The following is a 10,362-nucleotide window of genomic DNA, read 5'->3' as shown; positions in this document are numbered from 1 at the left end:
ACACGAATCTCCTTACAGTCTGCCCCTGCCACCGTCAGCGTGGGACTCTTCCAGGGGCAGAACGTGACCGTGTGGGAGCTTCTCTTCTCCAGATACGTCCCTGACCAAAAAAGGCAGGAGCTTCTGAAGAAGTACAAAGCGGGGACGCTAACCATTCAGGAAATGACAACCATCATCACCACCCTCATCACCGAGACCGAGAAAAAGAGCGGCAAACAGCCCAGAGGTGTGGAAGGCCCCTGCCGAGAGGAGAGAACATCCGGGAGAGCTGCCAGCGCCCCTTCTCCGCAGGACGAACAAGCCGAAAAGACTCTCCGGCTCGCCACCGTCGATGTATCGGTCGGCGAGTTCCAAGGGCAAAAGGTCTCCGTGTGGGAACTTCTCTTCTCCAAATACCTCTCGGAAGAGAAAAGGCAGGAGGTGCTGGAGAAGTACAGAGCAGGGACCGTGACCCTGGAGGAGCTGGTCAGAATCCTCACCACCATCGTTGAGGAGAAAGAAGAGAGAAGCAGCAAACTGAAGTTCTCCGGCCTCAGGAGGCAGGTGACTGCCTCAGAGCTGTTCAGCTCTGACATTATTGACCAGAACACGCTGACTGAACTCACCCAGGGCACCAAGACGGTGCAGGAGATCACGGAAATGGATTCCGTAAAGAGATACCTCCAAGGCACCAGCTGCATTGCCGGAGTCCTTGTGCCATCCAACACAGACCCGTCCAGGACAGAGAAGATGAGCATCTACCAGGCCATGTGGAAGGGGATTCTGAGGCCGGGCACCGCGCTGGTGCTGCTGGAGGCGCAGGCTGCCACCGGCTTTATCACTGACCCGCTGAAGAACGAGAAGCTGTCCGTCGATGAAGCCGTCTCCTCCGGCCTGGTGGGCAGTGAGGTCCACGAGAAGCTGCTCTCTGCAGAGAGAGCAGTGACCGGATACACTGACCCCTATACAGGCAACAAGATCTCCCTCTTCCAGGCCATGAAGAAAGACCTGCTCGTCAAAGACCACGGCATCCGCCTGCTGGAGGCCCAGATCGCCACCGGGGGCATCATCGACCCCGTGCACAGTCACCGCCTCCCCGTGGAGGTGGCTTACAAACGGGGCTACTTCGACGAAGAGATGAACCGGATCCTCTGTGACCCCAGCGACGACACCAAGGGCTTCTTCGACCCCAACACTCACGAGAACCTCACCTACATGCAGCTCCTCAGCAGATGCGTCCCAGACCCAGACACGGGGCTCCTTATGCTTCAGCTGATGCACAAAGGCTCCGTGCTCTTCCAGCTAGATGAACAAACACGAATCTCCTTACAGTCTGCCCCTGCCACCGTCAGCGTGGGACTCTTCCAGGGGCAGAACGTGACCGTGTGGGAGCTTCTCTTCTCCAGATACGTCCCTGACCAAAAAAGGCAGGAGCTTCTGAAGAAGTACAAAGCGGGGACGCTAACCATTCAGGAAATGACAACCATCATCACCACCCTCATCACCGAGACCGAGAAAAAGAGCGGCAAACAGCCCAGAGGTGTGGAAGGCCCCTGCCGAGAGGAGAGAACATCCGGGAGAGCTGCCAGCACCCCTTCTCCGCAGGACGAACAAGCCGAAAAGACTCTCCGGCTCGCCACCGTCGATGTATCGGTCGGCGAGTTCCAAGGGCAAAAGGTCTCCGTGTGGGAACTTCTCTTCTCCAAATACCTCTCGGAAGAGAAAAGGCAGGAGGTGCTGGAGAAGTACAGAGCAGGGACCGTGACCCTGGAGGAGCTGGTCAGAATCCTCACCACCATCGTTGAGGAGAAAGAAGAGAGAAGCAGCAAACTGAAGTTCTCCGGCCTCAGGAGGCAGGTGACTGCCTCAGAGCTGTTCAGCTCTGACATTATTGACCAGAACACGCTGACTGAACTCACCCGGGGCACCAAGACGGTGCAGGAGATCACGGAAATGGATTCCGTAAAGAGATACCTCCAAGGCACCAGCTGCATTGCCGGAGTCCTTGTGCCATCCAACACAGACCCGTCCAGGACAGAGAAGATGAGCATCTACCAGGCCATGTGGAAGGGGATTCTGAGGCCGGGCACCGCGCTGGTGCTGCTGGAGGCGCAGGCTGCCACCGGCTTTATCACTGACCCGCTGAAGAACGAGAAGCTGTCCGTCGATGAAGCCGTCTCCTCCGGCCTGGTGGGCAGTGAGGTCCACGAGAAGCTGCTCTCTGCAGAGAGAGCAGTGACCGGATACACTGACCCCTACACAGGCAACAAGATCTCCCTCTTCCAGGCCATGAAGAAAGACCTGCTCGTCAAAGACCACGGCATCCGCCTGCTGGAGGCCCAGATCGCCACCGGGGGCATCATCGACCCCGTGCACAGTCACCGCCTCCCCGTGGAGGTGGCTTACAAGCGGGGCTACTTCGACGAAGAGATGAACCGGATCCTCTGTGACCCCAGCGACGACACCAAGGGCTTCTTCGACCCCAACACTCACGAGAACCTCACCTACATGCAGCTCCTCAGCAGATGCGTCCCAGACCCAGACACGGGGCTCCTTATGCTTCAGCTGATGCACAAAGGCTCCGTGCTCTTCCAGCTAGATGAACAAACACGAATCTCCTTACAGTCTGCCCCTGCCACTGTCAGCGTGGGACTCTTCCAGGGGCAGAACGTGACCGTGTGGGAGCTTCTCTTCTCCAGATACGTCCCTGACCAAAAAAGGCAGGAGCTTCTGAAGAAGTACAAAGCGGGGACGCTAACCATTCAGGAAATGACAACCATCATCACCACCCTCATCACCGAGACCGAGAAAAAGAGCGGCAAACAGCCCAGAGGTGTGGAAGGCCCCTGCCGAGAGGAGAGAACATCCGGGAGAGCTGCCAGCGCCCCTTCTCCGCAGGACGAACAAGCCGAAAAGACTCTCCGGCTCGCCACCGTCGATGTATCGGTCGGCGAGTTCCAAGGGCAAAAGGTCTCCGTGTGGGAACTTCTCTTCTCCAAATACCTCTCGGAAGAGAAAAGGCAGGAGGTGCTGGAGAAGTACAGAGCAGGGACCGTGACCCTGGAGGAGCTGGTCAGAATCCTCACCACCATCGTTGAGGAGAAAGAAGAGAGAAGCAGCAAACTGAAGTTCTCCGGCCTCAGGAGGCAGGTGACTGCCTCAGAGCTGTTCAGCTCTGACATTATTGACCAGAACACGCTGACTGAACTCACCCAGGGCACCAAGACGGTGCAGGAGATCACGGAAATGGATTCCGTAAAGAGATACCTCCAAGGCACCAGCTGCATTGCCGGAGTCCTTGTGCCATCCAACACAGACCCGTCCAGGACAGAGAAGATGAGCATCTACCAGGCCATGTGGAAGGGGATTCTGAGGCCGGGCACCGCGCTGGTGCTGCTGGAGGCGCAGGCTGCCACCGGCTTTATCACTGACCCGCTGAAGAACGAGAAGCTGTCCGTCGATGAAGCCGTCTCCTCCGGCCTGGTGGGCAGTGAGGTCCACGAGAAGCTGCTCTCTGCAGAGAGAGCAGTGACCGGATACACTGACCCCTATACAGGCAACAAGATCTCCCTCTTCCAGGCCATGAAGAAAGACCTGCTCGTCAAAGACCACGGCATCCGCCTGCTGGAGGCCCAGATCGCCACCGGGGGCATCATCGACCCCGTGCACAGTCACCGCCTCCCCGTGGAGGTGGCTTACAAGCGGGGCTACTTCGACGAAGAGATGAACCGGATCCTCTGTGACCCCAGCGACGACACCAAGGGCTTCTTCGACCCCAACACTCACGAGAACCTCACCTACATGCAGCTCCTCAGCAGATGCGTCCCAGACCCAGACACGGGGCTCCTTATGCTTCAGCTGATGCACAAAGGCTCCGTGCTCTTCCAGCTAGATGAACAAACACGAATCTCCTTACAGTCTGCCCCTGCCACCGTCAGCGTGGGACTCTTCCAGGGGCAGAACGTGACCGTGTGGGAGCTTCTCTTCTCCAGATACGTCCCTGACCAAAAAAGGCAGGAGCTTCTGAAGAAGTACAAAGCGGGGACGCTAACCATTCAGGAAATGACAACCATCATCACCACCCTCATCACCGAGACCGAGAAAAAGAGCGGCAAACAGCCCAGAGGTGTGGAAGGCCCCTGCCGAGAGGAGAGAACATCCGGGAGAGCTGCCAGCGCCCCTTCTCCGCAGGACGAACAAGCCGAAAAGACTCTCCGGCTCGCCACCGTCGATGTATCGGTCGGCGAGTTCCAAGGGCAAAAGGTCTCCGTGTGGGAACTTCTCTTCTCCAAATACCTCTCGGAAGAGAAAAGGCAGGAGGTGCTGGAGAAGTACAGAGCAGGGACCGTGACCCTGGAGGAGCTGGTCAGAATCCTCACCACCATCGTTGAGGAGAAAGAAGAGAGAAGCAGCAAACTGAAGTTCTCCGGCCTCAGGAGGCAGGTGACTGCCTCAGAGCTGTTCAGCTCTGACATTATTGACCAGAACACGCTGACTGAACTCACCCAGGGCACCAAGACGGTGCAGGAGATCACGGAAATGGATTCCGTAAAGAGATACCTCCAAGGCACCAGCTGCATTGCCGGAGTCCTTGTGCCATCCAACACAGACCCGTCCAGGACAGAGAAGATGAGCATCTACCAGGCCATGTGGAAGGGGATTCTGAGGCCGGGCACCGCGCTGGTGCTGCTGGAGGCGCAGGCTGCCACCGGCTTTATCACTGACCCGCTGAAGAACGAGAAGCTGTCCGTCGATGAAGCCGTCTCCTCCGGCCTGGTGGGCAGTGAGGTCCACGAGAAGCTGCTCTCTGCAGAGAGAGCAGTGACCGGATACACTGACCCCTACACAGGCAACAAGATCTCCCTCTTCCAGGCCATGAAGAAAGACCTGCTCGTCAAAGACCACGGCATCCGCCTGCTGGAGGCCCAGATCGCCACCGGGGGCATCATCGACCCCGTGCACAGTCACCGCCTCCCCGTGGAGGTGGCTTACAAGCGGGGCTACTTCGACGAAGAGATGAACCGGATCCTCTGTGACCCCAGCGACGACACCAAGGGCTTCTTCGACCCCAACACTCACGAGAACCTCACCTACATGCAGCTCCTCAGCAGATGCGTCCCAGACCCAGACACGGGGCTCCTTATGCTTCAGCTGATGCACAAAGGCTCCGTGCTCTTCCAGCTAGATGAACAAACACGAATCTCCTTACAGTCTGCCCCTGCCACCGTCAGCGTGGGACTCTTCCAGGGGCAGAACGTGACCGTGTGGGAGCTTCTCTTCTCCAGATACGTCCCTGACCAAAAAAGGCAGGAGCTTCTGAAGAAGTACAAAGCGGGGACGCTAACCATTCAGGAAATGACAACCATCATCACCACCCTCATCACCGAGACCGAGAAAAAGAGCGGCAAACAGCCCAGAGGTGTGGAAGGCCCCTGCCGAGAGGAGAGAACATCCGGGAGAGCTGCCAGCGCCCCTTCTCCGCAGGACGAACAAGCCGAAAAGACTCTCCGGCTCGCCACCGTCGATGTATCGGTCGGCGAGTTCCAAGGGCAAAAGGTCTCCGTGTGGGAACTTCTCTTCTCCAAATACCTCTCGGAAGAGAAAAGGCAGGAGGTGCTGGAGAAGTACAGAGCAGGGACCGTGACCCTGGAGGAGCTGGTCAGAATCCTCACCACCATCGTTGAGGAGAAAGAAGAGAGAAGCAGCAAACTGAAGTTCTCCGGCCTCAGGAGGCAGGTGACTGCCTCAGAGCTGTTCAGCTCTGACATTATTGACCAGAACACGCTGACTGAACTCACCCAGGGCACCAAGACGGTGCAGGAGATCACGGAAATGGATTCCGTAAAGAGATACCTCCAAGGCACCAGCTGCATTGCCGGAGTCCTTGTGCCATCCAACACAGACCCGTCCAGGACAGAGAAGATGAGCATCTACCAGGCCATGTGGAAGGGGATTCTGAGGCCGGGCACCGCGCTGGTGCTGCTGGAGGCGCAGGCTGCCACCGGCTTTATCACTGACCCGCTGAAGAACGAGAAGCTGTCCGTCGATGAAGCCGTCTCCTCCGGCCTGGTGGGCAGTGAGGTCCACGAGAAGCTGCTCTCTGCAGAGAGAGCAGTGACCGGATACACTGACCCCTACACAGGCAACAAGATCTCCCTCTTCCAGGCCATGAAGAAAGACCTGCTCGTCAAAGACCACGGCACCCGCCTGCTGGAGGCCCAGATCGCCACCGGGGGCATCATCGACCCCGTGCACAGTCACCGCCTCCCCGTGGAGGTGGCTTACAAGCGGGGCTACTTTGACGAAGAGATGAACCGGATCCTCTGTGACCCCAGCGACGACACCAAGGGCTTCTTCGACCCCAACACTCACGAGAACCTCACCTACATGCAGCTCCTCAGCAGATGCGTCCCAGACCCAGACACGGGGCTCCTTATGCTTCAGCTGATGCACAAAGGCTCCGTGCTCTTCCAGCTAGATGAACAAACACGAATCTCCTTACAGTCTGCCCCTGCCACCGTCAGCGTGGGACTCTTCCAGGGGCAGAACGTGACCGTGTGGGAGCTTCTCTTCTCCAGATACGTCCCTGACCAAAAAAGGCAGGAGCTTCTGAAGAAGTACAAAGCGGGGACGCTAACCATTCAGGAAATGACAACCATCATCACCACCCTCATCACCGAGACCGAGAAAAAGAGCGGCAAACAGCCCAGAGGTGTGGAAGGCCCCTGCCGAGAGGAGAGAACATCCGGGAGAGCTGCCAGCGCCCCTTCTCCGCAGGACGAACAAGCCGAAAAGACTCTCCGGCTCGCCACCGTCGATGTATCGGTCGGCGAGTTCCAAGGGCAAAAGGTCTCCGTGTGGGAACTTCTCTTCTCCAAATACCTCTCGGAAGAGAAAAGGCAGGAGGTGCTGGAGAAGTACAGAGCAGGGACCGTGACCCTGGAGGAGCTGGTCAGAATCCTCACCACCATCGTTGAGGAGAAAGAAGAGAGAAGCAGCAAACTGAAGTTCTCCGGCCTCAGGAGGCAGGTGACTGCCTCAGAGCTGTTCAGCTCTGACATTATTGACCAGAACACGCTGACTGAACTCACCCAGGGCACCAAGACGGTGCAGGAGATCACGGAAATGGATTCCGTAAAGAGATACCTCCAAGGCACCAGCTGCATTGCCGGAGTCCTTGTGCCATCCAACACAGACCCGTCCAGGACAGAGAAGATGAGCATCTACCAGGCCATGTGGAAGGGGATTCTGAGGCCGGGCACCGCGCTGGTGCTGCTGGAGGCGCAGGCTGCCACCGGCTTTATCACTGACCCGCTGAAGAACGAGAAGCTGTCCGTCGATGAAGCCGTCTCCTCCGGCCTGGTGGGCAGTGAGGTCCACGAGAAGCTGCTCTCTGCAGAGAGAGCAGTGACCGGATACACTGACCCCTACACAGGCAACAAGATCTCCCTCTTCCAGGCCATGAAGAAAGACCTGCTCGTCAAAGACCACGGCACCCGCCTGCTGGAGGCCCAGATCGCCACCGGGGGCATCATCGACCCCGTGCACAGTCACCGCCTCCCCGTGGAGGTGGCTTACAAGCGGGGCTACTTTGACGAAGAGATGAACCGGATCCTCTGTGACCCCAGCGACGACACCAAGGGCTTCTTCGACCCCAACACTCACGAGAACCTCACCTACATGCAGCTCCTCAGCAGATGCGTCCCAGACCCAGACACGGGGCTCCTTATGCTTCAGCTGATGCACAAAGGCTCCGTGCTCTTCCAGCTAGATGAACAAACACGAATCTCCTTACAGTCTGCCCCTGCCACCGTCAGCGTGGGACTCTTCCAGGGGCAGAACGTGACCGTGTGGGAGCTTCTCTTCTCCAGATACGTCCCTGACCAAAAAAGGCAGGAGCTTCTGAAGAAGTACAAAGCGGGGACGCTAACCATTCAGGAAATGACAACCATCATCACCACCCTCATCACCGAGACCGAGAAAAAGAGCGGCAAACAGCCCAGAGGTGTGGAAGGCCCCTGCCGAGAGGAGAGAACATCCGGGAGAGCTGCCAGCGCCCCTTCTCCGCAGGACGAACAAGCCGAAAAGACTCTCCGGCTCACCACCGTCGATGTATCGGTCGGCGAGTTCCAAGGGCAAAAGGTCTCCGTGTGGGAACTTCTCTTCTCCAAATACCTCTCGGAAGAGAAAAGGCAGGAGGTGCTGGAGAAGTACAGAGCAGGGACCGTGACCCTGGAGGAGCTGGTCAGAATCCTCACCACCATCGTTGAGGAGAAAGAAGAGAGAAGCAGCAAACTGAAGTTCTCCGGCCTCAGGAGGCAGGTGACTGCCTCAGAGCTGTTCAGCTCTGACATTATTGACCAGAACACGCTGACTGAACTCACCCAGGGCACCAAGACGGTGCAGGAGATCACGGAAATGGATTCCGTAAAGAGATACCTCCAAGGCACCAGCTGCATTGCCGGAGTCCTTGTGCCATCCAACACAGACCCGTCCAGGACAGAGAAGATGAGCATCTACCAGGCCATGTGGAAGGGGATTCTGAGGCCGGGCACCGCGCTGGTGCTGCTGGAGGCGCAGGCTGCCACCGGCTTTATCACTGACCCGCTGAAGAACGAGAAGCTGTCCGTCGATGAAGCCGTCTCCTCCGGCCTGGTGGGCAGTGAGGTCCACGAGAAGCTGCTCTCTGCAGAGAGAGCAGTGACCGGATACACTGACCCCTACACAGGCAACAAGATCTCCCTCTTCCAGGCCATGAAGAAAGACCTGCTCGTCAAAGACCACGGCATCCGCCTGCTGGAGGCCCAGATCGCCACCGGGGGCATCATCGACCCCGTGCACAGTCACCGCCTCCCCGTGGAGGTGGCTTACAAGCGGGGCTACTTCGACGAAGAGATGAACCGGATCCTCTGTGACCCCAGCGACGACACCAAGGGCTTCTTCGACCCCAACACTCACGAGAACCTCACCTACATGCAGCTCCTCAGCAGATGCGTCCCAGACCCAGACACGGGGCTCTGTTTGCTGAAGGTGGGGATGAACTAATTATATTTCATTTTATGACTCTGATCCGAGTTTTGTTTTATTTTGCAAATAGCACTTTTTATCCCTTTGTCTGCATATTCTGTCTCTGTGAGCACTGGTGTTCTGTCCCTCTGGTTGTTTGGTGAAATTCCCAGCGTGCTTTGCAGGACAAAGGTCTCAGTGATGCTTCTCTTTGTTGTCATCCTCTTTTTTTCAGGCCTGTGTGCTTACTGCTTGCCGTGGAATGCCGTGTAAAATGTCTCCCAGGTTGTCAGGGATATTGGGTCCCTGATATTGCACAGCGCTCTGGGTCATGCGGCAATTGTACTGAATTACCTCAGGGAATCTCAGTGTAACGTGCAATCCCCGTGATTCTCCTGGACCAAAGAATGCATTGCAGCCACTGTGGGAAGGAAAGGTGCTCAGCGTAGGCCAGGGTAAGGGAGGAAGTGGCTGGGTCTTCTCTTTACAGGTTCTGCTCAGGATAGTTCCAGAATCGGAATTCCAACGTTTTTCAAGTCAGAGTTGAGGCTGAGTGCGGGGGGAGACTGCAGGTCTGGATCGAGGCGTATCAGCAGAGCTGGGTGGAGGCCAGAACTGGAAGACCATGGGAACTTGTCGGGGGAGTGGGTTGCATTGGCAGAGCTGAGCGGCAGAGGGTTGCACAGCATTGGCCTGCACTGTTCTCATCTATTTGGTTTAGTTTCTCCAAGTGCACCCCTCCCTGAGCGATCCAATGCCATGCTAGTCTGTAGCTGGGGATACTGTGTCCCTCCCCTTTCGAGCACTAGACTCACAAACACAGTGGTGTGTTGTTTTCAAAGTCCCCCTTCCCGCCTGACAGCTGTCCTCGAGCTGAGGTCTGTGAACTCTAGCCAGGAGCTGAGGAATCATGAGGCATATTTTCAGAAGGGTTTGTTTATTCAAAATTGGGTTTGCAACATGGACTTTTCAGTGGAGCAGCCAGAAATAAAGGGGCCTTTCCTGTCTGACAGGGCATTTCCAGACAGGTCTATCCCAGGCTCAGCTCCTCTTTTCCTTCCAACTTCTGAGCTCGCTTTGCCAACGTTCTGCGCCTGCTTGAAGCCCAGGGGTTCCCAGGCGCTGACCAGCTCTCCTCTCTCAATAAAGGGAATCTTTAAACACCTGCAGAGGATGACGTGAGCAGAATGGATCTTTGTCTTAACTAACCCCGCCAAAGTGGCCTCTGCAGCTGTGTGATGGAAAATGGATTCACCCCCAGGACTTCTAAAGCTGCCACTGGATAAAGGGCAGCGCGTCAGTGCTCAGATCCAGATCAAGCCCTGAGCCAGGCAGAGAGCAGAGATCTTAGCAGAAGGGGAGGCAGCTTTGTTCCAG

At 56.9% G+C, this 10,362-nt stretch overlaps 1 protein-coding gene across 1 annotated transcript in view; it reads left to right on the top strand.

The window, feature by feature from the left end:
- The window catches only part of EPPK1 (epiplakin 1), a 28,005-nt gene extending 18,981 nt beyond the window's left edge, over positions 1-9,024 (top strand). Inside the window, exons 2-5 of the mRNA XM_074943626.1 lie at positions 121-1,713; positions 2,707-4,299; positions 5,293-6,885; positions 7,879-9,024. Coding sequence (XP_074799727.1) covers positions 121-1,713; positions 2,707-4,299; positions 5,293-6,885; positions 7,879-9,024 — 5,925 coding nt within the window. The remainder of the gene's footprint in view (positions 1-120; positions 1,714-2,706; positions 4,300-5,292; positions 6,886-7,878) is intronic.
- Positions 9,025-10,362: the final 1,338 nt, after the last annotated feature.

The sequence above is a fragment of the Natator depressus genome, chromosome 2, assembly GCF_965152275.1.
Source record: "Natator depressus isolate rNatDep1 chromosome 2, rNatDep2.hap1, whole genome shotgun sequence".
NCBI lineage: Eukaryota > Metazoa > Chordata > Testudines > Cheloniidae > Natator > Natator depressus.
Note: the sequence above shows the minus strand (reverse complement) of the source record. Positions and strands in the feature narration are given on the sequence as shown.